Consider the following 27160-nt stretch of genomic DNA (forward strand, 5'->3'; position numbering starts at 1 on the left):
GTGTATGCCGCTGCAGAGGAAACTGCATTTGTTTGTATTTGTATTTTGTATTTATTTATAAAGCGCAGCCAGGCCCATGGGCATACGGGCACATCAATTTCAAAAACAGGTTGCAGAACGTTACAGTTACATACAGTAGATAAGGAAGATACATACGTGTTACAGAGACATACATGTTACAGTTACATACAGTAAATAAAGGAGGATGCAGTTAAATAATACAGTATAGTATTTACAATAAATACAGTAGGGCAGACGACAAGCCTAAGATCAGGAAGTTAAACTGTCGTATTCGAAACCTGAAGCCAACGCTTAGTGTTGCACTTGAATAAGTGGAAGGAGGGTTCTGATCTAAGGGAAGCAGGGAGTGTGTTCCATAGCTCTGATGCCCGTACAGGGAAGTTAGCACCTCCCGAGTTGTGGAGTTTGACATTCATCCTAACATTAAAATATTTGTAATTACGACCCATCTACCCTTATTCCGGCAGCCCTATGACTTGAATGTGGTGATAAAATGGCTATGAAATTTGGCATTCTTTCGGAGTCCGAGTAGCTTGCAGAATTTTAGATGAGCAGAGCTGGGTCTCTGGACAAGGAGCCTGTGTGTATAGGACAGTGGGTGTACCCAAGTCCACACAAATCTCAGTCATCCTTAGAGAATACCTTATATAGGATGAAAAATGAATGCACCTTTCTAATAAATAACCCATTCATTGGGCTGTGGAATCGACAAGGGAAAGGGTCTACAATATGTCCAATTTAAAAAAGTGTCCAGTGTTGACTTTGGCAGCATCTAGTGTTTTTCCAGCTGCTTGCGAGAGCATTTGGTTTTTCTATTTGACTAGGCTCAAATGTATGAGCAAGGAAGCAATATTGTGCAGTAGGAATTCTCTCAGAACCAAAATACATTGTAGCAAATATTATATATGGGATAAGGTACCCCCTGCCGTACGTTATAAGGATATTGTAAGTCACTAAGGAGTTGCATGACCAAATAGAGGGACGAGGCCGAAGACAGTTCCTTTATAAGGTCACGGAACTCAGAGGTGAAATGCAATATCCTTTTTACATGTGGTAGGGGTAAACACATGGCCACACACTGTCATCCCCTTTAATACAGGGCGTCTTGTTTAATTTAATGTTAGGGGTCTTCCATTTGCTGATCCAAATACTTACAGGCCGATTCATGGAATAATTAGCGCGGCGCAAGTGGGCAAAAACGTGCGAATCGCAGTGGAATAGCGAAAATCGCAGTGCAAGTGCGAAAATCGCACGAAAAGCAGCGCACGTCGATTCATGGAAGGCCGTGCGCGAGAAAACCAGCGGATGTACGATAAAAAAGTGCGCGGCGCACGTTGGCGCACAGGCCATCTAACAGCGTGCGCCAGGTCACAGCGAAAATCGCACAGGCCACAGCGAAATTCGCACATAGCGCGGCGCACGCAACAAAAGTAGGCGGAACACGGGCGTAACACTCGGAATGGGGAACAACTTGCCAAAACGTGGGCGTCACGGGGGAAGTACAGGGCACAAGTGCGCGGAACGCCCACACGCTCGCCTACAACATGTATTCATGGAATAGAATAGGTGAAAAAAGCGCACGCTCAAACCAGCGCACAGGCACAAACACGACCGCCACAAGAAAGCAGGCGGTAGCGTCTCTGCGGCTGTAAGAAATGTGCGCCAAAAGGTGCGCCAACAAATAGCACCTATATACTGCCATGATGAATGTCCCATACTGTGGCCCTCCAGGAAAAATGACGTGCAAAGGGGTACCCACAAACACGGACACCCGCTGACAAAAAATACGTGTGCGTGTATACCGGGGTGCACAGGAAGTCTCACACGCGAATAGCCTGGGTGCGTGTATTTCAGGGGTGCGCGGGAAGTTCCACACGCGAATAGCCTGGGCGTGTGTATTTCAGGGGTGCGCGGGGAGTTCCACACGCGAATAGCCTGGGTGCATGTATTTCAGGGGTGCGCGGGAAGTTCCACACGCGAATAGCCTGTGCGCGTGTATTTCAGGGGTGCGCGGGAAGTTCCACACGCGAATAGCCTGGGGGCGAGTGTATTTCAGGGGTGCGCGGGGAGTTCCACACGCGAATAGCCTGGGTGCGTGTATTTCAGGGGTGCGCGGGAAGTTCCACACGCGAATAGCCTGGACGCGTGTATTTCAGGGGTGCGCGGGGAGTTCCACACGCGAATAGCCTGGGCGCGTGTATTTCAGGGGTGCGCGGGAAGTTCCACACGCGAATAGCCTGGGCGCGTGTATTTCAGGGGTGCGCGGGGAGTTCCACACGCGAATAGCCTGGGCGCGTGTATTTCAGGGGTGCGCGGGAAGTTCCACACGCGAATAGCCTGGGCGCGTGTATTTCAGGGGTGCGCGGGAAGTTCCACACACGAATAGCCTGTGCGCGTGTATTTCAGGGGTGCGCAGGAAGTTCCACACGCGAATAGCCTGGGGGCGCGTGTATTTCAGGGGTGCGCGGGGAGTTGCACACGCGAATAGCCTGGGTGCGTGTATTTCAGGGGTGCGCGGGAAGTTCCACACGCGAATAGCCTGGACGCGTGTATTTCAGGGGTGCGCGGGGAGTTCCACACGCGAATAGCCTGGGCGCGTGTATTTCAGGGGTGCGCTGGAAGTTCCACACGCGAATAGCCTGGGCGCGTGTATTTCAGGGGTGCGCGGGAAGTTCCACACGTGAATAGCCTGGGGGCGTGTATTTCAGGGGTGCGCTGGAAGTTCCACACGCGAATAGCCTGGGCGCGTGTATTTCAGGGGTGCGCGGGAAGTTCCACACGCGAATAGCCTGGGCGCGTGTATTACAGAGGTGCGCGGGAAGTTCCACACGCGAATAGCCTGGGCGCGTGTATTTCAGGGGTGCGCGGGAAGTTCCACACGCGAATAGCCTGGGCGCGTGTATTTCAGGGGTGCGCGGGAAGTTTTACACGCGATTTCTGCACGGTACGTGTATTTCAGGGGTGCCGGGGAGTCCCACATGTGATTTGACAGTGTGGGTCCTCCCAGGTGTACCCTGTACACCCTCCACGGCCCCTGCATGCAGCCCACACCACAGGGGACAACCCTGCATCCCTGGTCATGTCCCGCAGGCAGCCCACCCAACATGGCATGCCCCCCAGCAAAGGCACATGTCTCCTTGAACTAATGAACACCAACTCATGTCCCCTTGTACCCCCACCCCCCAGCACTGTGGGGCACCTGCCAGCAGGCCCCCACCCATGTCCAACTCATGTCCCCCACCACCCCCAGCCCCCAGCACTGTGGGGCACCTGCCAGCAGGCCCCCACCCATGTCCAACTCATGTCTCCCACCACCCCCACCCCCCAGCCACCAGGGTCACCCTCCACCAGGCCCCCACTCATGTCACCCACCACCCCCACCCCCCAGCCACCAGGGTCACCCTCCACCAGGCCCCCACCCATGTCTCCCACCACCCCCACCCCCCAGCCACCAGGGTCACCCTCCACCAGGCCCCCACTCATGGCTCCCACCACCCCCACACCCCAGCAGTGCAGGGGCACCCTCCACCAGGCCCCCACTCATGTCTCCCACCACCCCCACACCCCAGCAGTGCAGGGGCACCCTCCACCAGGCCCCCACTCATGTCTACCACCACCCCCACCCCCCCAGCCACCAGGGGCACCCTCCACCAGGCCCCCACCCATGTCTCCCACCACCCCCACCCCCTAGCCACCAGGGTCACCCTCCACCAGGCCCCCACTCATGTCTCCCACCACCCCCACACCCCAGCAGTGCAGGGGCACCCTCCACCAGGCCCCCACTCATGTCTCCCACCACCCCCACACCCCAGCAGTGCAGGGGCACCCTCCACCAGGCCCCCACTCATGTCTACCACCACCCCCACCCCCCAGCCACCAGGGGCACCCTCCACCAGGCCCCCTCCCATGTCTCCCACCACCCCCACACCCCAGCCACCAGGGGCACCCTCCACCAGGCCCCCACTCATGTCTCACACCACCCCCACACCCCAGCAGTGCAGGGGCACCCTCCACCAGGCCCCCACTCATGTCTCCCACCACCCCCACACCCCAGCAGTGCAGGGGCACCCTCCACCAGGCCCCCACTCATGTCTACCACCACCCCCACCCCCCCAGCCACCAGGGGCACCCTCCACCAGGCCCCCACTCATGTCTCACACCACCCCCACACCCCAGCAGTGCAGGGGCACCCTCCACCAGGCCCCCACTCATGTCTCCCACCACCCACACACCCCAGCAGTGCAGGGGCACCCTCCACCAGGCCCCCACTCATGTCTACCACCACCCCCACCCCCCCAGCCACCAGGGCAGCCTCCACCAGGCCCCCACTCATGTCTCCCACCACCCCCACACCCCAGTCACCAGGGGCAGCCTCCACCAGGCCCCCACCCATGTCCCCCTGCCCCCAGGTCCTGACGATACACAATCATGGCAGTAATGGGCAGCATACCCAGCACAAACACCCAGGCAAGGATTGCATCCACCCACATAGTGAATGCAATTACATGACACAACCCCAATGGCAAGTATGTAAATGAACACATGTCCGTCACACACACATACACAATGGCTGCAAGTGAATGTCAAAACCCATATCATGACATGTATGAAACCAAAGACAAAATAACACAAGTGGAAGTAAAAATAAAAAATGTATTAAAGATTAAAAATAAGTAAACAAATCAAACATACAACTATGTGGATAACAAAATAAATGGTCCATGTCGGAGAACAAAAGTAAAAATCAAAAAACGAAAAAGGAATACAAAAACAAATGTTGACCAAAGCAATATCAAGTAGAAGCAAAAGAATGAAAAACCATTTCCACATGGTGAACACAATAATGAAAAAAAGAAAATGTTCCTTCAAAAAACAAACTAAATACAGGAATGTACCAGGGTCCATGAGCCCAACACCATGAAGGAAACCTACTACTACCTAATGAAAAAAATATATACAAAAAAGTGGCCATTGTCCGAGCGGTCCAAAATAATAAAAACAAATAAAGGAAACCTAACACTAACTAACTATATAACTATATACAAAGGCAGCGGGCAAGTCCTGCGGCTCACTTGTTGATGTTGCTGGCCAGGGCATCATCGAACTCCATGTCGATGTCCTGGAGGCGGGACCCTGTCCTGGCCCCGAGGTCTCGCAGGGATAACCCCATGTTCAGCTCAAACTCCCTGCGAGCTTCCTCGAGGCACTCAGCCCGCCTCAACGCCCGACGCATGGAGAACTCCGCCCTGACCATGGCGAGCCGCTCCTCTTCCGCCCGCTGCCACTCCGCACCTATCCGCTGGACCAACTGCTCCCACACGGAAGACACCACCATCCCAGGGTTGCCCTGCCCTCCGGCCGATGCCTGCCCCTCTGATCTTGATGGCCCCGAGCCATGATGCCTCCCACGTCGAGCCCGCTGCTGCCTCCGACGCCACTGCCTCTGCCAGCACGACGGCATCCAGGCTGATGGAAACCACCGACGCCGTCGTGCACGTGCCCTGCCTGATGATGCTGTCACATCTTCCACCTGCTGGGGTCCAGTTGCTGTGTTGTCCACCCCTGCTGGACCTCCGACTCCCAACTGTGGCAGGGATGGGATCCCCACCGAACTGGCTGCATTGGTCGAGGCAGGTCCACAGGGGGCCCTGGTGGCATCTGGGCTGGAAGACGGCAAGGAGAACGACTGGTGGATAGCCTGCACAGAGGAGGAGAGGGCCGCCACATTGGCCAACACATGCAGGAAACCCCCGAACATGGCGGATCCCAATTGGGCCACGTCGGCACGGTGCACTTCGTGATGACGTGCGTGCTCCTCCCGGGAAGCACGCACGGCATCACGAATCACAGCCGTGCGCATCGCGACCCCAATCAGGACCTTCTCTGCACGGCCAGGGGTTCCCACGTCCGCAGGTGGAGGGGAGTCAGGTGACATGGACATCCCATCTACCTGCGGACGGGCCTGGGACGGGGCATCCCTGCTGGTGCATGGTGGTGCACTCACAGGGTCAGGGACAGCGACATGCACAGGCCCCTCCACGGTGACCTGTGCTGCCTCCTGCCCCTGGCCCTGGACTGCACCACTTGCACCAGCAGGGATGCCCCCACCAGGCCCCATGTGTGCCCCAGTGGCGGCCTCCTCCTCCTCTGTGCAAACCACCAACCTGGATGGCTCCTCACCGTCTCCCACCGTAGCAGGCCCCTGTGGGGGCTCACCCACCCCTTCCGCTGCAGCCGTGGGGGCATCCCCACCGCCTTGCTCCACAGCGCCGTCTCCGCCCTCTTCTTCACTAGCCGCTGCGTAGAGGGAGACAAAGAACACAAGCATCAGGGCACTGTACAATGGTCCCCTAGACAGGAAGCAATAGCAGATGAGCACCACTGTCAAAGTACACTTCCATCATGTCCCTCCACAACACATGGGTCAGTCCAGGCAAAACACACACAGTAACAGGCATGGTGCATGCCATGGACATTTCCATGCATGTCCAATGGACTCTTGAAACATTCAATGATATGTAACTCACATGCATCATGGCTCATGCCTATCACATGCACACACTTCATCTCAGTCACATCCATCTGGCCCCAAACACACCAAACACAGCGGATACAAGGGTAATTTGGCTGCTTCACTGAATCTGTGCATTGTCACACACATGTGTCATGCATCCATGGCATGCACAAGTCACAGACACGCAGGTCAGGCACACAGACATGGCTACCATATATGAACCTGGCATCAGCACCCATCCCTCACCCCCACCCATGTCCAGGTACAGAGACTGGCATGCTCTCATGTTCAAAATCTGCATAGGGCTCCCCATGCGGCATTTGAACACATGCAACAACCATGTGGGCCACACATCACTGGTCGCACATGCATTACCATGATGTCCCTGCACACATACATGCATACATGGCCTATGGCACACATACAGGCAAGTATCATAGAACCAGCACACCGCAACATGCCCTGTCTCACACAGTAATGCTTGGACACTTACCGCTCAACTCCAGACGGGCCTCCCTCTCAAGGATCTGGGCGTGGAGCGCTGGGCGTACGCGTTCCAGGACCCTCATCTGGATGGAACTCATGCGGCCCCGGCCCCCCTCCACGAGGCGCCGGGCCTTCACAAGGGTCCTGGACCTCAAGTCCTCCCAGCGCTTCTTGATCTTCAGGATGTCGCGGGTTGCCACCCCCTCCGCGTTGATGGCAACCACACAGTCGGCCCAGATCCTCTGCCGTCCTTCCTTGCTGGCGCGGGACGATCCAAAGAGGGCATCATACTGCCCCAGGACATGCTCCACCAGGACACCAACTTCGGTGGCAGTGAAGCTGGTGCCCCTCTGCCCCTCTGGCCTGGGGTTGCCACTGGTGCCAGATGTGGAAGTGCCCGACATGGCAACCCCAGAGGCAGGTGTGGGTGGGCAACAGGGTCCTGGGGCTGGGCTGTGGAGCGATGTAATCCCAGTCGGGAGTCTTCAGTTCCAGCAGGGGTGGACACAGCAACTGGACCCCTGCAGATGGCTGATGTGCAGGCACCAAATGGCAGGGCACGGTGGCAGCAGGCAGGCAGCAGCAGATGGCACGTGGGAGGCTGCTCGGGGCACTGGGGGCAGTAACTCGGCCTTCTGGGCAGGAGCGTGGTCTTCCGTGTGTTTTCGCGTGGCCAGCTTGATACGGAGTGATTTGGCACGTGAAAATCCTGCACGTCAGCGTGAAATCCGAGGAAAGGCCCTTAGCGCGTAAGCGCGTCAGCACGTCAGCACGCATACGCGATTCTATTGGACCAGAGTCCCTCAGCGCGTAAGCGCGTCTGTGACGTGACCCGCACGGGTGTTCCCCACTCAGCACGTGATGACGGGGCACACGTGGAAATACTGCACGTCAGAGTGTCATCGCGTGTAATTGGACAAAAGTGCACGTACACGCGATTGGCCTATGTACGTGTATTTAATGGGTGCGCGGGCACTTACACACGCAAGTAGTCAGCGAACCTGTATCCCGTGGTGCGTGTGAATTTCCACACGCTATTGGACTGGGAACTGGATTCCAGGGGTGCGCGGGTCACACGCTGTATCCCGTGGTGCGTCTGAATTTCCACACGCTATTGGACTGGGAACTCGATTCCAGGGGTGCGCGGGTCACACGCTGTATCCCGTGGTGCGTGTGAATTTCCACACGCTATTGGACTGGGAACTGGATTCCAGGGGTGCGCGGGTCACACGCTGTATCCCGTGGTGCGTGTGAATTTCCACACGCTATTTGACTGGGAACTGGATTCCAGGGGTGCACGGGTCACACGCTGTATCCCGTGGTGCGTGTGAATTTCCACACGCTATTGGACTGGGAACTGGATTCCAGGGGTGCGCAGGTCACACGCTCGCCTAGAACAAGCGCAAAGCAAAAAATTGCGCACTTTAACAATAACAAGCCAGACGCCAGGATGAACATACCGTTCCTAGCAGCAGTGGCAGTGGGCTACCAAAGGAGGAGGAGGAGGATAGTCAGGGCCAGAATATTCACACCCAGAACCAGCCGTTTCGGGATGCCTGATGACCAGGTGTATGGAAGGTACAGGTTTCCACCACACATAATACTGGACCTGGTGAGTGAGTGGGAGGATGACCTCACATCACCCACCCTGTGCTCCCAAGCACTCAGCCCCCTGGAGAAGGTCCTCAATGTACTGCACTTCTTAGCCACTGGATCATTTCAGCGGACAAGTGCCATAGTGGGTGGGGTGTCACAGGCCACCCAGTCACGCTGCCTACACCAGGTCTTGAACATCATCACTGCACGCCCATCAGTCCGCAGGCACATATACCTGCCCAGAACACCTGCAGAAAGGCATGCTGCAGCCCTGGATTTTTACGGTGTGGCACGATTCCCCAAAGTACTAGGTGCCATCGACTGCACCCATGTGGCTCTACGTCCCCCCAGGGCATCTGAGCACATCTATAGGAACCGCAAGCACTGGCATTCCATCAACGTGCAGGTAGTATGTAATGCCAAGGGAATCATCACCTCAGTATATGCAAACTATCCCGGCTCCACCCACGACAGCTTCATTTACCGAATGTCCACCCTATGCCGGGACCTAGATGCTGGGCGGCATGGCGATACATGGCTGCTTGGTGAGTATGTATGCCACTGCACATGCATGCATGTTGGATACTGAGCAAGGTCACAACCCCACCAATGATACCAATCGCCACCTCCACAGGGGACAGTGCCTACCCTCTCAGCCCCCACATGATGACGCCAATTCGGAACCCCACCACGCCACCCGAGGTAAGATATAACACAGCCCACATTACAACCCGGGGCATAGTGGAGCGCACATTCGGAGTGCTAAAGTCACGCTTTCACTCCCTTGACCGTTCTGGCGGGCAGCTGTTATACGCTCCCCCAGTAGTGTGCAGGATCATAGTGGCAGCATGTGTCCTGCACAACGTTGCAACACGCCGGGGCCTGGCCGTGGACATGGTGGTGGCCCCACATCCCCAACCACATGCACAGCCGCTGCGCATGGGAGGGGAAAGGGCACGGGGGGAGGCAGCCCGTACACATCTAGTGGCTAATTACTTCACATAGTAATCACACCCCTGTGGACTGCACGCTGGCCTGGCACATTCCATCTGACAGTCAATGATGACTCAACCTGACACTGATCCTGAATGTCTGGAGATTCAACCGTGAAAAGCATATCAGCCTGAGATTGTTCACCTGGAAGTGTTACAATGTGTGCATCCCTACCCACACACACCACCAATGCAGTGTTGTGAAGAAACACATTCAAGCAGCTAAAATGAATACCCACTTGCTAAATGCAACAAGAGGACAGTGCCATGTCACCCAACCCATCCCCAGCACCGCCACACAACACACCGTGCCATGTCATGCTATGTGCAGGTAAACAAAGTAATCCCCACAACATGACAAGTGTTGCGATGTACAGTGTCCCCAATTGAAACTTGCTACACCTGAAATACTCACTGTAATGCAGGACCAACAACAAACTTGAGCAGGTACTACCATTGACATGACTTCACTAATGTGATAAATCAGTAGTCTCACCACCTGGAAATGCCTGCACTCCCACCACTTCCAGTGTTGGCGCCATGTAGAGTTGTAGGTGCACTGCTGCCAACAAGGACCCCATCTCCAGACTAGAGGGCCTTGTGTAGACATGAGGTAGGGACCTGCAAATTGGGAGGCAGACACAGATGATGAGTTACACATCAATGCAACATGCAGTGTACAACACAACAGCAATATGCACTAGGAATTTATACACAGTATTGACTAGACTACCCACACATGTAGTGGGAGTCCAATGTCACCATGTACTTCAATGTCACTTGGGCACACCCTTTGCAAGCCCATGGAAACGGGAAGCAGGAGGGGTGTGTGTGACTCAAACCCAGGCATCTGAACCTAATACATGCCAAGCCTGCATGTTCCCAGCCACAATGCAGCGTATGCCCACAGGAACCACGGAGCCGACAAATTGTCCCAAAAAAATTGGGAAAAATATAAAATAAAAAATAAAAATAAAAATAGAAATAAAAATAAAAATAAAACAAAAATCAAAAATGGCCATTAAAGGGCCCGGGGGGGTTGGGGAGGCCACCCAGGAGGTCCGAGGTCAGGGTGCACACCAAAACCCAACTGTGTGGATCCTGGGAAAAAAAAACACCTCCATGGGCTCATGGCCCACACTGCTACCCTATTGTGGGAGTATCACTGCTGTCGCTATTATCACCCTGTGCAGCTGCATCCGGAGGTGGTTGCACTATGGGAGGCAGCCCACGCAAGGCCCTACTCTGTTCCTCCATGGCTGCAAGCATGCGGGTGTGGTAGGTCTCGTTCTGGAGGATGAGGGTGCGGAGGTCCCCATGCAACAACTCACGGGATGCCCGGACCTCCGCCCTCGTTGCTTGCATCTCAGCTGAGAGCGTACGGGTGAGACGCTCCAGCTGCTGTTCTGTCCTTTGGTGTGTTGAAGCCTCAAGCTCAACAAGAGTCGTCCTGAGTTGATGTAGCTCCTGCCTCAGGGCTTCCCTGTGGCCCTGGGACTCTATGGAGATGGACTCTTGCAGAGTCGCCAGTGCCGCCCGCCTGTCCATGTTGGACGCCAACATGTCCTCCCTGTGTGACTGGCAGATGGAGTTGGTTGCCTGCTCTAGTCGCTCCATCAGCCTTTCAGGGGGGACAATGGAAGTGGCCACCCTATCCATGGCCTGAGCCATCATCTCGGATGATGCTGCCTGTTGGGTAGCCATACCGTAAATGGATTGCTCCCATGCGGTATTGCCAGGTGGCGTACGGCCACCACGTCGGCGGGCACCACACCTGTCTGGGGCAAGGCGGACTGCGCCTTGCTGTGCCGGCACTGCCTGAGGCTGCAGGACTGCATTCCCCCTCTGATCTGCTGGCCCAGGAACAGGATCAGATGTCGCAGAGTGTGACCCTGCATCCGTAACCACCAAAGGCCTAGCTGCCAACACTGACATCCCCATTGAGGGTTCTGACCCTGGTGCAGGTGGGTGGGACAGAACAGAATCCCTCCCTGGAACACTCACATGCGACGGCACGTAGGTCTCATCATCCGAGTCAACAGCTGAGTACAGCTCGGGGGAGGTGCAGCCAGAGACACCCCTTGAGAGCACGACCTGCAGCACTTGTGGGTTCTCACCCACCAGCACACCACGTCCCTCACTGGTGGTTGGTCGGCCCTCGGACCCCTCCTGGCTCTGCACCATCTCCACAACCCCAGCAGTATCAGGTGCGTCTTCCCCTGCAGTTACATAATGACAAAGAAATGATAACACGCATTAGCAACATGGCACACAATGAGGGCTGAGAAGCAAGAGAACCAGTACTTGATTGACACATGTCCCACATGACTAAGACCCTCCCATGCATGCACCCTCACTGCGTATGAAGGGCAGGCAAATGGCACACACTCATGACACAAAGATGGAAGATGAACACATTTTCTGCATGTTGCCTGGCAGTGGCATCACACATTGGCCTGTGATTGCCAGGTGACACACACATGCCATCACACAGCTGCCATGTACCATTGCTATTGAGTGTAGATGGAGAGGAGGGCAGCACTTATTCATTCAGTCCAGTTCCCGCATGCAATAGCTTTTCTAATTCAAACAGGTCTGATTTTTCACCTGGAGCTGCCAGTCCAATATGGTCCAATTGCACAGGGACATGTGTGAACATATGATATCCAGGTAACAAAGTCACTCCACTTTACCATAGCCATGCCAGACATGTGACCAGAGGACTGAGGAATGCCTAGTATAAGTGGTGGAATGCAAACAATCTGTCTGATTGAACATAGAAAAATAAGCAACAATGTTGTGGCAAGGTGACACTACAAGGGCAACTGGGGTGCTGTTGGGCTAGATGTCTACTGTTGGCAGAAGGGATACTGCAATGGGCAAATGCAGCTGCGCAGGATGTATTGCATGAAGCACATGGCTGACCCATACGACTCAGGCGCACACACTCTCACCTGGCACACAAACAGATGCCCTCACACACACACCATGCACATGGATGACACACACATGCATGTGCACTCACCGGACAATGCCTCGTAATCAGCCAGATCTCCCACGCCTTGGATCTGTTCCTCCGTGACGTAGGTCCCAGCGACTGACTCATGTGGAGTGAGTTCCATGTCTAATACTGGAGACCCACCTCCAGTCACTAGAGTTGGGGCATGACTTGAGGCCAGCTTCTTCTTTGCCCTGCGCTTTAGGTCATTCCAGCGCTTATAGCAATCATTGGCTGTGCGCCTCACGATTCCAAGGGCACTTACGATGTCCGCAACGGTCTGCCAGTGTGCCTGGCGTTGTGCAGGTGTGGTCTTGGATCCTGCAACAATGACCATCTCGTTGTCATGTCCGGACACATACTCGACAAGTGCATTCAGTTCGTCATCCGTGAAGCTGGGCTTCCTGGATGGGCCGGACTGTGTAGCCGTGTCTGGGGCATCAGCCTGTGCCGGACAAGCACTCTTCCTCTTCCGCTTGGAAGGTGGTGGTGATCCTGAGTGTCCTGCGCCGCTCTGGACACTAGGGGCAGGAGCCCTAGTGGACTCTGTATCAGGAGTGTGGGATTGCACACTCAGCATGGGAGTTGGTGCAGGCATTGGCTCTAGTGTGATGGTGTCAGGGGGAATGTCAGCAGCATGGACTAGGACCGACACTGTCCTGGCTGGGTGTGTGAGGGCTGGGGTGGATGGAGCCGCAGCTGCCCCTGCAGCCTCTCCGCCCTGCCTCCTTGGTGCAGCAGATGACCTTGCTGGCCCAGATGCACGTGGCATGGTGACATCAACGTGCACCAGCGCACGTGTCATAGGCCTGCTGACCTGGAAGTCAGCCATGGAGTCAGCCAGATCTGGTGCCACAATGGGCTGGTCCAACAAGGGCTGAGCATGGATGGTGTCAGCCACATCAGCCTCAACGGGAGGGGGGGGGGATTATGGGTGCCCTTGACTGGTCCTCCACACATGGGGGGACAGGCTCACCCTGCAAGTAACGACCACGTCCCCTACCGGATCCACCACGGCCACCACTTGTGGCTCTTCCACCTTTGCCACCCTTACGGAATCCTCGCCTCCCAGCCATGGCACTGATGTAAATGTGCGTATGGGAGTGGCTGTAAACTATTGTCCTGGGCAATTGGGGGTCAAAGGGGTTGGGTACCAGATGGTAATTGTACCCTAGTGCTCTTGCAAGGCTGATTGTAACCCCTGGGGAAAGATGACGGGTCACGCTACGCACAGGAGCCCCAAAAAAGGGAGATGACGTGCACGCAACCCCTCCTAGACCACGTGTGCAGAAAGAAAAACCTGCACTACGCTGTGGCACCCAGTAACACAAGAATGAACGTATGCGTGTCACACGCAGCCTAGAATGACCTCTGAAGGGGTAGGCTACACACGGGGCAAGCACAGATGTTAGACACATGCGTGACTCACCGTCTGCCTGGTAAACGAGCGTGTAAAAGGAGCACGTTTGGTTGGCAACACCCCCGTCAAAAGAAGATTTGTACGCTGTCTGAGGAGACAGGACAACAGTAGAAGGGAACACTGTTTGAGGGAACAGGCCCAGGTAAACCAGTAAAAGCGAAAAAATAGAAAAAGCTGTCAGAGGTAACAGGGAATACGAACTTGAAACGCCGTGAAGTAAATCGCGTGTGAAACGACAAGAAGTACAGAATTCACCCACTCGCTCTCCACGAAAAGCACGTACAAGGAAAACGTGTTCTACACATACCTTTTATACAGGGCCACACGTCCAGCGTCACTTACGCGGCGTGTACGCGCTAGGGCCATTTCCACCAATTACACGCTTTGTCACTTCTGCGTGTAGGGACATTTCCACCAATTACACGCTTTGTCACTTCTGCGTGTAGGGCCATTTCCACCAATCACACGCAATTACACTCTGACGTGCAGTCTTTCCACGTGTGCTCTGTCATCACGTGCTGTGTGGGAAACACCCGTGCGGGTCACGTCACAGACGCGCTTACGCGCTGAGGGCCTTTCCTCGGTTTTCACGCTGATGTGCAGGATTTTCACGTGCAAAATCACTCCGTACCAAGCTGGCCACGCCTACGCACACGGAATACCACGCTCCTGCCCGGAAGGCCGAACTACTGCCCCCCAGAGCCCCGAGCACGCTCCCACCTGCTGCTGCCTGACTGCCTGCTGCCCCTGCACTGCTGGAGGTGGGGGTGATAGGGGACATGGTGGAGGGTGCCCCTGGTGGCTGGGGGGTGGGGGTGGTGGGAGACATGGGTGGGGGCCTGGTGGAGGGTGGCCCTGGTGGCTGGGGGGTGGGGGTGGTGGGAGACATGAGTGGGGGCCTGGTGGAGGGTGCCCCTGGTGGCTGGGGGTGTTGGGAGACATGGGTGGGGGCCTGGTGGAGGGTGGCCCTGGTGGCTGGGGGGTGGGGGTGGTGGGAGACATGAGTGGGGGCCTGGTGGAGGGTGCCCCTGGTGGCTGGGGGGTGGGGGTGATAGGGGACATGAGTAGGGGCCTGGTGGAGGGTGCCCCTGGTGGCTGGGGGTGATAGGGGACATGGGTGGGGGCCTGGTGGAGGGTGCCCGTGCACTGCTGGGGGGTGGGGGTGATAGGGGACATGGGTGGGGGCCTGGTGGAGGGTGCCCCTGCACTGCTGGGGGTGATAGGGGACATGGGTGGGGGCCTGGTGGAGGGTGCCCCTGGTGGCGTGGGGGTGATAGGGGACATGAGTGGGGGCCTGGTGGAGGGTGCCCCTGGTGGCTGTGGGGTGGGGGTGATAGGGGACATGGGTGGGGGCCTGGTGGAGGGTGCCCCTGGTGGCGGGGGGTGGGGGTGATAGGGGACATGAGTGGGGGCCTGGTGGAGGGTGCCCCTGGTGGCTGGGGGGTGGGGGTGATAGGGGACATGGGTGGGGGCCTGGTGGAGGGTGCCCCTGGTGGCGGGGGGGTGGGGGTGATAGGGGACATGGGTGGGGGCCTGGTGGAGGGTGCCCCTGCACTGCTGGGGGGTGGGGGTGATCGGGGACATGGGTGGGGGCCTGGTGGAGGGTGCCCCTGGTGGCTGGGGGGTGGGGGTGGTGGGAGACATGAGTGGGGGCCTGGTGGAGGGTGCCCCTGCACTGCTGGGGGGTGGGGGTGTTGGGAGACATGGGTGGGGGCCTGGTGGAGGGTGCCCCTGGTGGCTGGGGGGTGGGGGTGGTGGGAGACATGAGTGGGGGCCTGGTGGAGGGTGCCCCTGCACTGCTGGGGGGTGGGGGTGTTGGGAGACATGGGTGGGGGCCTGGTGGAGGGTGCCCCTGGTGGCTGGGGGTGATAGGGGACATGGGTGGGGGCCTGGTGGAGGGTGCCCCTGCACTGCTGGGGGGTGGGGGTGATAGGGGACATGGGTGGGGGCCTGGTGGAGGGTGCCCCTGCACTGCTGGGGGGTGGGGGTGATAGGGGACATGAGTGGGGGCCTGGTGGAGGGTGCCCCTGGTGGCTGGGGGGTGGGGGTGATAGGGGACATGGGTGGGGGCCTGGTGGAGGGTGCCCCTGGTGGCGGGGGTCTGGGGGTGATAGGGGACATGGGTGGGGGCCTGGTGGAGGGTGCCCCTGGTGGCGGGGGGTGGGGGTGATAGGGGACATGGGTGGGGGCCTGGTGGAGGGTGCCCCTGGTGGCTGGGGGGGTGGGGGTGATAGGGGACATGGGTGGGGGCCTGGTGGAGGGTGCCCCTGCACTGCTGGGGGGTGGGGGTGATAGGGGACATGGGTGGGGGCCTGGTGGAGGGTGCCCCTGGTGGCTGGGGGGTGGGGGTGATAGGGGACATGGGTGGGGGCCTGGTGGAGGGTGCCCCTGCCTGCTGGGGGGTGGGGGTGATAGGGGACATGGGTGCGGGCCTGGTGGAGGGTGCCCCTGATGGCGGGGGGTGGGGGTGATAGGGGACATGAGTGGGGGCCTGGTGGAGGGTGCCCCTGGTGGCTGGGGGGTGGGGGTGATAGGGGACATGGGTGGGGGCCTGGTGGAGGGTGCCCCTGGTGGCGGGGCGTGGGGGTGATAGGGGACATGAGTGGGGGCCTGGTGGAGGGTGCCCCTGGTGGCTGGGGGGTGGGGGTGATAGGGGACATGGGTGGGGGCCTGGTGGAGGGTGCCCCTGGTGGCGGGGGGGTGGGGGTGATAGGGGACATGGGTGGGGGCCTGGTGGAGGGTGCCCCTGGTGGCGGGGGGGGTGGGGGTGATAGGGGACATGGGTGGGGGCCTGGTGGAGGGTGCCCCTGCACTGCTGGGGGGTGGGGGTAATAGGGGACATGGGTGGGGGCCTGGTGGAGGGTGCCCCTGCACTGCTGGGGGGTGGGGGTGATAGGGGACATGGGTGGGGGCCTGGTGGAGGGTGCCCCTGGTAGCTGGGGGGTGGGGGTGATAGGGGACATGGGTGGGGGCCTGGTGGAGGGTGCCCCTGGTGGCGGGGGGGTGGGGGTGATAGGGGACATGAGTGGGGGCCTGGTGGAGGGTGCCCCTGGTGGCTGGGGGGTGGGGGTGATAGGGGACATGGGTGGGGGCCTGGTGGAGGGTGCCCCTGGTGGCGGGGGGGTGGGGGTGATAGGGGACATGGGTGGGGGCCTGGTGGAGGGTGCCCCTGGTGGCGGGGGGGTGGGGGTGATAGGGGACATGGGTGGGGGCCTGGTGGAGGGTGCCCCTGCACTGCTGGGGGGTGGGGGTGATAGGGGACATGGGTGGGGGCCTGGTGGAGGGTGCCCCTGGTGGCTGGGGGGTGGGGGTGATAGGGGACATGGGTGGGGGCCTGGTGGAGGGTGCCCCTGCACTGCTGGGGGGTGGGGGTGATAGGGGACATGGGTGGGGGCCTGGTGGAGGGTGCCCCTGCACTGCTGGGGGGTGGGGGTGATAGGGGACATGGGTAGGGGCCTGGTGGAGGGTGCCCCTGGTGGCGGGGGGGTGGGGGTGATAGGGGACATGAGTGGGGGCCTGGTGGAGGGTGCCCCTGGTGGCTGGGGGGTGGGGGTGATAGGGGACATGGGTGGGGGCCTGGTGGAGGGTGCCCCTGGTGGCGGGGGGGTGGGGGTGATAGGGGACATGAGTGGGGGCCTGGTGGAGGGTGCCCCTGGTGGCTGGGGGGTGGGGGTGATAGGGGACATGGGTGGGGGCCTGGTGGAGGGTGCCCCTGGTGGCGGGGGGGTGGGGGTGATAGGGGACATGGGTGGGAGCCTGGTGGAGGGTGCCCCTGCACTGCTGGGGGGTGGGGGTGATAGGGGACATGGGTGGGGGCCTGGTGGAGGGTGCCCCTGGTGGCTGGGGGGTGGGGGTGGTGGGAGACATGAATGGGGGCCTGGTGGAGGGTGCCCCTGCACTGCTGGGGGGTGGGGGTGTTGGGAGACATGGGTGGGGGCCTGGTGGAGGGTGCCCCTGGTGGCTGGGGGTGGTGGGAGACATGAGTGGGGGCCTGGTGGAGGGTGCCCCTGCACTGCTGGGGGGTGGGGGTGTTGGGAGACATGGGTGGGGGCCTGGTGGAGGGTGCCCCTGGTGGCTGGGGGGTGGGGGTGATAGGGGACATGGGTGGGGGCCTGGTGGAGGGTGCCCCTGCACTGCTGGGGGGTGGGGGTGATAGGGGACATGAGTGGGGGCCTGGTGGAGGGTGCCCCTGGTGGCGGGGGGGTGGGGGTGATAGGGGACATGGGTGGGGGCCTGGTGGAGGGTGCCCCTGGTGGCGGGGGGGTGGGGGTGATAGGGGACATGGGTGGGGGCCTGGTGGAGGGTGCCCCTGGTGGCGGGGGGGTGGGGGTGATAGGGGACATGGGTGGGGGCCTGGTGGAGGGTGCCCCTGGTGGCTGGGGGGTGGGGGTGATAGGGGACATGGGTGGGGGCCTGGTGGAGGGTGCCCCTGCACTGCTGGGGGGTGGGGGTGATAGGGGACATGGGTGGGGGCCTGGTGGAGGGTGCCCCTGCACTGCTGGGGGGTGGGGGTGATAGGGGACATGGGTGGGGGCCTGGTGGAGGGTGCCCCTGGTGGCTGGGGGGTGGGGGTGATAGGGGACATGGGTGGGGGCCTGGTGGAGGGTGCCCCTGCACTGCTGGGGGGTGGGGGCGATAGGGGACATGGGTGGGGGCCTGGTGGAGGGTGCCCCTGATGGCGGGGGGGTGGGGGTGATAGGGGACATGGGTGGGGGCCTGGTGGAGGGTGCCCCTGGTGGCGGGGGGTGGGGGTGATAGGGGACATGAGTGGGGGCCTGGTGGAGGTTGCCCCTGGTGGCTGGGGGGTGGGGGTGATAGGGGACATGGGTGGGGGCCTGGTGGAGGGTGCCCCTGGTGGCGGGGGGGTGGGGGTGATAGGGGACATGGGTGGGGGCCTGGTGGAGGGTGCCTCTGCACTGCTGGGGGGTGGGGGTGATAGGGGACATGGGTGGGGGCCTGGTGGAGGGTGCCCCTGCACTGCTGGGGGTGATAGGGGACATGGGTGGGGGCCTGGTGGAGGGTGCCCCTGGTGGCGGGGGGGTGGGGGTGATAGGGGACATGAGTGGGGGCCTGGTGGAGGGTGCCCCTGGTGGCTGGGGGGTGGGGGTGATAGGGGACATGGGTGGGGGCCTGGTGGAGGGTGCCCCTGGTGGCTGGGGGTGATAGGGGACATGAGTGGGGGCCTGGTGGAGGGTGCCCCTGGTGGCTGGGGGGGTGGGGGTGATAGGGGACATGGGTGGGGGCCTGGTGGAGGGTGCCCCTGGTGGCGGGGGGGTGGGGGTGATAGGGGACATGGGTGGGGGCCTGGTGGAGGGTGCCCCTGGTGGCGGGGGGTGGGGGTGATAGGGGACATGGGTGGGGGCCTGGTGGAGGGTGCCCCTGCACTGCTGGGGGGTGGGGGTGATAGGGGACATGGGTGGGGGCCTGGTGGAGGGTGCCCCTGGTGGCTGGGGGGTGGGGGTGATAGGGGACATGGGTGGGGGCCTGGTGGAGGGTGCCCCTGCACTGCTGGGGGGTGGGGGTGATAGGGGACATGGGTGGGGGCCTGGTGGAGGGTGCCCCTGCACTGCTGGGGGGTGGGGGTGATAGGGGACATGGGTGGGGGCCTGGTGGAGGGTGCCCCTGGTGGCGGGGGGTTGGGGGTGATAGGGGACATGAGTGGGGGCCTGGTGGAGGGTGCCCCTGGTGGCTGGGGGGTGGGGGTGATAGGGGACATGGGTGGGGGCCTGGTGGAGGGTGCCCCTGGTGGCGGGGGGGTGGGGGTGATAGGGGACATGAGTGGGGGCCTGGTGGAGGGTGCCCCTGGTGGCTGGGGGGTGGGGGTGATAGGGGACATGGGTGGGGGCCTGGTGGAGGGTGCCCCTGGTGGCGGGGGGGTGGGGGTGATAGGGGACATGGGTGGGGGCCTGGTGGAGGGTGCCCCTGCACTGCTGGGGGGTGGGGGTGATAGGGGACATGGGTGGGGGCCTGGTGGAGGGTGCCCCTGGTGGCTGGGGGGTGGGAGACATGAGTGGGGGCCTGGTGGAGGGTGCCCCTGCACTGCTGGGGGGTGGGGGTGTTGGGAGACATGGGTGGGGGCCTGGTGGAGGGTGCCCCTGGTGGCTGGGGGTGGTGGGAGACATGAGTGGGGGCCTGGTGGAGGGTGCCCCTGCACTGCTGGGGGGTGGGGGTGTTGGGAGACATGGGTGGGGGCCTGGTGGAGGGTGCCCCTGGTGGCTGGGGGGTGAGGGTGATAGGGGACATGGGTGGGGGCCTGGTGGAGGGTGCCCCTGCACTGCTGGGGGGTGGGGGTGATAGGGGACATGGGTGGGGGCCTGGTGGAGGGTGCCCCTGCACTGCTGGGGGGTGGGGGTGATAGGGGACATGGGTGGGGACCTGGTGGAGGGTGCCCCTGGTGGCGGGGGGGTGGGGGTGATAGGGGACATGAGTGGGGGCCTGGTGGAGGGTGCCCCTGGTGGCTGGGGGGTGGGGGTGATAGGGGACATGGGTGGGGGCCTGGTGGAGGGTGCCCCTGGTGGCGGGGGGGGGTGGGGGTGATAGGGGACATGAGTGGGGGCCTGGTGGAGGGTGCCCCTGGTGGCTGGGGGGTGGGGGTGATAGGGGACATGGGTGGGGGCCTGGTGGAGGGTGCCCCTGGTGGCGGGGGGGTGGGGGTGATAGGGGACATGGGTGGGGGCCTGATGGAGGGTGCCCCTGGTGGCGGGGGGGTGGGGGTGATAGGGGACATGGGTGGGGGCCTGGTGGAGGGTGCCCCTGCACTGCTGGGGGGTGGGGGTGATAGGGGACATGGGTGGGGGCCTGGTGGAGGGTGCCCATGGTGGCTGGGGGTGGTGGGAGACATGAGTGGGGGCCTGGTGGAGGGTGCCCCTGCACTGCTGGGGGGTGGGGGTGATAGGGGACATGGGTGGGGGCCTGGTGGAGGGTGCCCCTGGTGGTTGGGGGGTGGGGGTGGTGGGAGACATGAGTGGGGGCCTGGTGGAGGGTGCCCCTGCACTGCTGGGGGGTGGGGGTGTTGGGAGACATGGGTGGGGCCTGGTGGAGGGTGCCCCTGGTGGCTGGGGGTGGTGGGAGACATGAGTGGGGGCCTGGTGGAGGGTGCCCCTGCACTGCTGGGGGGTGGGGGTGTTGGCAGACATGGGTGGGGGCCTGGTGGAGGGTTCCCCTGCACTGCTGGGGGGTGGGGGTGCAGGGGGACATGAGCAGGTGTGCAGGGTAGTCCCCTGTTTTGTGGGCTGCCTGCAGGGGCCATGGAGGGTGTACAGGGAACACCTGTGAGGACCCACCCAGCCTAATTGCGTGTGATAATTCCTGCACACCCCTGTAATACACGTACCTGGCCAAATCGCGTGTGATAATTCCCGCGCACCCCTGTAATACACGTACCTGGCCAAATCGCATGTGAGAATTCCCGCGCACCCCTGTAATACACGTACCCAGCCGAATCGCATGTAGGACTTCCCGCACACCCCTGTAATACACGTACCCTGGCCAATCGCGTGTAGAACTTCCCACGCACCCCTGTAATACACGTAGCAAGCCAAATCGCGTGTGATAATTCCCGCGCACCCCTGTAATTCACGTACCCTGGCCAATCGCGTGTAGAACTTCCCACGCACCCCTGTAATACACGTACCAGGCCAAATCGCGTGTGATTATTCCCGCGCACCCCTGTAATACACGTACCCAGCCGAATCGCGTGTACAACTTCCCGCACACCCCTGTAATACACGTACCTGGCCAAATCGCATGTGAGAATTCCCGCGCACCCCTGTAATACACGTACCCTGGCCAATCGCGTGTAGAACTTCCCACGCACCCCTGTAATACACGTACCAGGCCAAATCGCGTGTGATAATTCCCGCGCACCCCTGTAATACACGTACCTGGCCAAATCGCATGTGAGAATTACCGCGCACCCCTGTAATACACTTACCCAGCCGAATCGCGTGTAGAACTTCCCGCACACCCCTGTAATACACGTACCCTGCCCAACCGCGTGTAGTACTTCCCGCGTACCCCTGTAGTACACGTACCCTGGCTAATCGCGTGTATGACTTCACGCATACCCCTGATATGCACGTTACCCGCTTTGCATTCCTTGTTTGGCAGCCCTGTAGACTGGTCCAGGGTTAGCGCAGCCCTTTGCGATGATTTAGCGATTTTGATGGCTTTTCCTTGCGCGAGGGCGTTCTTGGGGGCGTTACTGGCGCTGCTGCAGGGTCGCTGCGATACTCTGCGCCACGGCTGGTTTGGGAGCCTGAAATCCATGAATACGCTGTGCGCGGAAATCGGTTTTAGCGCATGTGCCTGGCGCAGGCAATCGCACGCGGACACTCTGCGCCAGCCGCTTGCGACACTTTTCTGCGAAATTCTATGAATTACCCTGTTAATGTAGAATCTGTTAGGATTTTAAAAAAGTGAATGTGTTGCAGACAAACAGTTGAAACTTTTTAATAAAATGCATTGAAAAACGTTTTTATTTTCTACTTTAAACTAAGTAATAACATGCAGATTCTTGCTCACATGTGTTAAACTAAAGCAGTGCAAAAATTAAACATTCTACCATTAACAGCGCCCTGGCAATTAATCACTGTAAAGCTTCACAAAAATTATATAACAAGCAGGGAATCGGAAAAGCTTGTAACAGCTTTAATTAACTGCTGCAGTGACAGCTGGAATTCCGACCATCGCTGGCTGCAGAACAGGCCGTGTGACGTCACAACTGAAGCCTTATAACCGATTAAGGAGCAGTTGTGATGCCATTTTCGTATTACAGATCTGTTATGATGTACCAACTAGCCTGTAATAACATTATTCCCAGGCTTTTATGGAGATATTGCAGGCTGACATGTACTATTAATCAATAAAATAGCAAATAGCAGAACATGCTTTAATTCGCTCTGGCACTTACCTCTTGAACCTGAGGGCTGGTAAGGCATCTGGCAATACAGCCACACCAGCTTGGGAACGTTGTAACCAGCGGAGGGCCACTGTGGGTGAGAATCGGCTTCAGATAACTTAATGTTTTTAATGTAAGAAAAAAATTGTTTTTTGCAAACTTTCAGAATAAAATCAAACCCTAAACTAGAGTTCACACTGTCATTTGTAAAACTGGCAAGAGCAAAGAAAACAGATGTCTATGTTTATGGATGAAGAATCACATTTTGGTCACCAGAAACATCACAAAAAAAAATGATGTTGCTATGTATCCCTGTGATGTCGCCATGTATCCCCCTGCCCCCTCGTCCTGTTGATGTAAGCCCAGCCCACTCCAGGTCCTGTGTTCTTGCTGCGTATGCCTGCCCCTCTAGTCCCCGCCACGTACCCCTCTGGCCCCGACTCGGTCCCCGAGGGCGTGCGTACCCACAACTCCTTAGGTCGTCATGTTTCACTGTTGCTCAGACCATCACTTCACTACACCCCAAACCGCCAGTCCACTGTATGCCAGCCCACTAGTCCTTATGATGTCCCTATGTGCCCCTACCCCTCCTGCCCCCTTGTTGTCGACGCATACCCCACCCCTTTGATGGCGCTGTGCACTACCCCTTGGCTCCCCGCAGTATCACTATGCGCCCAGCCTCCCACCTAGTCCCCTAAAATATCGCTGTATACCCATGCTGCTCTCGTGTCCCACGTAGTTGATGTGTGCCCAGCCCCCTCTGATCCCCTTGATGTCACTGTATATCCCAGCCCTCTGGTCCTGTGATGTCTCTCTGTACCTCTGGCCCCTGCTTGCTTGCTGTTTGCCCTACCCAGGTCCCCCGCGATGTCGCTGTGTACCCAGCCCCCACGGTCCTCAGTACCATTCCCAGTCATGCTGTCCTGTCCGTGACTTAGCACTTGCACAGTCTGGATGTCTGCAGGCCAAGTGCTGTAGCTAGTCATCACATTTGCGCTACACATGGCCTGTGGGAGTATCTTCGCGTTCTCCCTCGTTACCTCCCTTGTGATCGAGCGCTTGGAAGCGCATTGTGCGGATGAACCATCATATCATATCATATCCCTATGCTTACTCTCTACTCTACACCATCACACAATGCTCACATACGAACACTACACCATGAACACCTCATCACTCTAATAAATATGCAGCTATATGCCATGACAAACCGGCCTAGCTGCACACATAAGCTTCCTACAGGCCTAACGCAGCTAGAACACAGTCTGGGTGTCCACCCACCAGACTGCACACATTCGACTGGTTTCATCACCGCCACACGCAATGCTAGGATGCAGCTACCATCAGGCAATTACATTTGCTGCACCCACGCACCCTACGTCTCTCTACTGACATGACTGCGGTCCCCGAGGATGTGCGTACCCACAACCCCTTAGATTGCCATGTTTCACTGTGTGCCCAAGCCCCTGGCTCCCTGCGGTGTCGCTGTGTGCCCCCTGCTTCCCTCCTGGTCCCCTAAAACATTGCAGTGTACCCGCGGCCCTCTAGTGTACCTTGTCGCTCTATGCCCAGCCCCCCTACTCCCCCTTGATGTTGCTGTATACCCGCAGCCCTCTGGTCCCGTCATGCCTCTTTGTACCTCTTGCCCATCTTGCTTGATGCTTGCCCTACCCCAGCCCCGCGATGTCACCCAGACCCTCCGGTCCCCATCAACCATTCCTAAGGCATTCACTCCTGTCCGTGCCTTAGCACATGCACGGTCTAGTTTCTCCAGACCGAGTACAGTAACTAGTCTTCACATTCATACTGCCCATAGCCTGTGGGAGTGCCTTGCATTCTCCCTCTTTCCCTTCGCCCACTTGTCATCTAGCGCCTGAAGCGCACTGTGCTTAGGCGCTTTGTGGACAAACCATCATATATCACCACACGTACTCTCTACTCTACACCATCACCCAATTAGAATACAGCTATAACCCTCAATAAATTCAGTCTAGCTGGTCACATATGAACACTAAACCATAATCACCCTATCACTCTAATAAAACGCAGCTATATCCCATGACAAACCGGCCTAGTTGCACACATAAGCGTCCTACGGGCCTAACGCAGCCAGAACCCAGTCAGGGTGTCCACCCACCAGACTGCACACATTCAACTGATATGTCCACCACCACACCTAACGCTAGGAAGCAGCTACCATCAGGCAATTACATCAGCTGCACACATAACTGGTGCATCCACGCACCCAACAACACTTACTCTCTCTACTGACCTGGACTGCGGTCCCCGAGGGCATTCAACCTACCAGCGTTTTGAGGCAATACCAATGATATATAGAGCGCTATATAAATGCCAAATAACATAACATAATAGGGTTTTTATATCGGCCATCATGCCAGAGTCTGGCCTCTAAGCACAGGACCGAGTATCGAAACAGTGCTACTTGGTGTTGCCCCTGAGCTATCCTCCAGGCCCACTAACATAGGTCACACTTTCCAGAATTGCTGCTCTTGAGGTTTGGCCAAACCCAACCAGGAAATTTCTACTCGACATAAGAAAATGATCATCTTGATTTTTGGGGAACAGTATGGAGGAATCATGCAAATTACTCCGACAAATGTAGTGTAGTCACTGTGCCTGCCTGAGAAAAATGCCACTTCACCACACACTATGTGGTCCTTAACATGAGAAGTTCATTTTTATCCATGGTTTGTTTTGTTTTCCTGACTCAGAAGTTAAAAGCGGTCATGAACGAAACCAAAAGTTGAACATAAATACGATGCAGCAACACATGAAATTCTGTGGCTTGCTTGCTCTGATTTAAAAACATCTGTTGCCTCTTATCACCCAAACAGCTTGCTTGTGCTAAATCCCAACACTGAGATTACCACCCTGCCCATGGTAAGTAGGTTATATAGGTGGTAGTGCAATTTCGAATTATTGCGAGTAGTATAGCACCAGTGTCAGAAGGGCGTAATAATGTGGATGGCATTAGTGACGGCTACTATCATGTCTGCAAGAAGCCAAGCACTAATAAGGCCAGGATGAAATATTTATTTTTATTTATCTTTCCATTTATAAAGCACACTAAACCTGAGGGCATCAAGCCGCTGTTATATAACCAGTTACTCACAAGAAATGTACATAAAGACAGTAGGTCAGAATCCGGACGACCGTTTATGCAAACAGCCAAGTTTTTAGTGCCCTCTGGAAGGTCCAGTATGATTGCTCAGCTTGCAAGGCCTGGGGAGTAAGCTCCATTGTTTGGCTGCAATAGTCAGGAAGCTCGAGCCACCCACTTTTGGGCCTGTATTACTTTGCTCTCATAATTTACTAGAGCTAGAGGGGAGCCGCATTGGAGAGACATTTGTGCCTGATTGACAAGGTTTTAAATAAGATCAGTTCACGAATGGGGAGCCAATGGGCCTTTCTTCTTGCCGAGGTGATATGTTCAAGTTTTGGGATGTTGAGAGCTGCTCTCAGCACGTTATTCTGGATCACCTTCATCTTCCAGATGTGGTGCTCAGAGGTGTCTGGGAAAGGTGCGGCCTCTGAGCAGTTATTCTGGCCTGAAGACATGTAAACTCAAGGGGCCCAGAATAAGGCCCCTGCCAGACAAACCCTTCCCTTGTCACCACCTCACTATTTGGTGATGGCTAAGCTACCCTTCAAGTAGCATAGGATGAGCCTGGCCTTTTTTGAGAGCAGACTTTTTTTTGTGCAGTTTATTTCTTTATAAGGGGGTGCAGTGCTAAATATTGCTGGGGGTGTTCAAACACCTCCAGCAATAATATCGAGACCCTACACCTCAGCATTTTCATGAACTCCACTTCCAGCACTATACGCACTGCAGCAAAGCCCATCGATTCCTGCGCAATGTTCCCTTTACACGGTGTGGAATTGGCAACTTTTGCCAAGGGATTGTCTTAGCACTTCATGCTGTTTTCATAAACACTTTGTTTTCCTAAGCACTTTACCTCTTGCCCACTTTCGATTTTATCTTAGCTTCATTATTGGGTAGTGGTGTTTAAAATAAAAAGTTTTCAAAATGTTTTTGCACTCTTTTCACATAAGGTCTAGTATGGACAGAAAATACTCATAAAAAGCCGCAGTCATCCCACTCTTCAAAGGGGGCGATCGGCTGAATCCAGCAAACTATCTCCCCATCGCCCGCCTTGACTTTAATAGTAAACTCTTTATGAAACTACTGATGAGAGAAGTGGAGCAATGGGTC

At 58.0% G+C, this 27160-nt stretch overlaps 1 protein-coding gene across 1 annotated transcript in view; it reads right to left on the reverse strand.

The window, feature by feature from the left end:
* SLC9A7 (solute carrier family 9 member A7) overlaps positions 1–27160 on the reverse strand; it is an 889600-nt gene that overhangs the window by 58916 nt on the left and 803524 nt on the right. Inside the window, exon 15 of the mRNA XM_069636615.1 lies at positions 22939–23044. Coding sequence (XP_069492716.1) covers positions 22939–23044 — 106 coding nt within the window. The remainder of the gene's footprint in view (positions 1–22938; positions 23045–27160) is intronic.

Source organism: Ambystoma mexicanum, chromosome 7p (genome assembly GCF_040938575.1).
Source record: "Ambystoma mexicanum isolate Mex_15411 chromosome 7p, UKY_AmexF1_1, whole genome shotgun sequence".
Classification (NCBI taxonomy): domain Eukaryota; kingdom Metazoa; phylum Chordata; class Amphibia; order Caudata; family Ambystomatidae; genus Ambystoma; species Ambystoma mexicanum.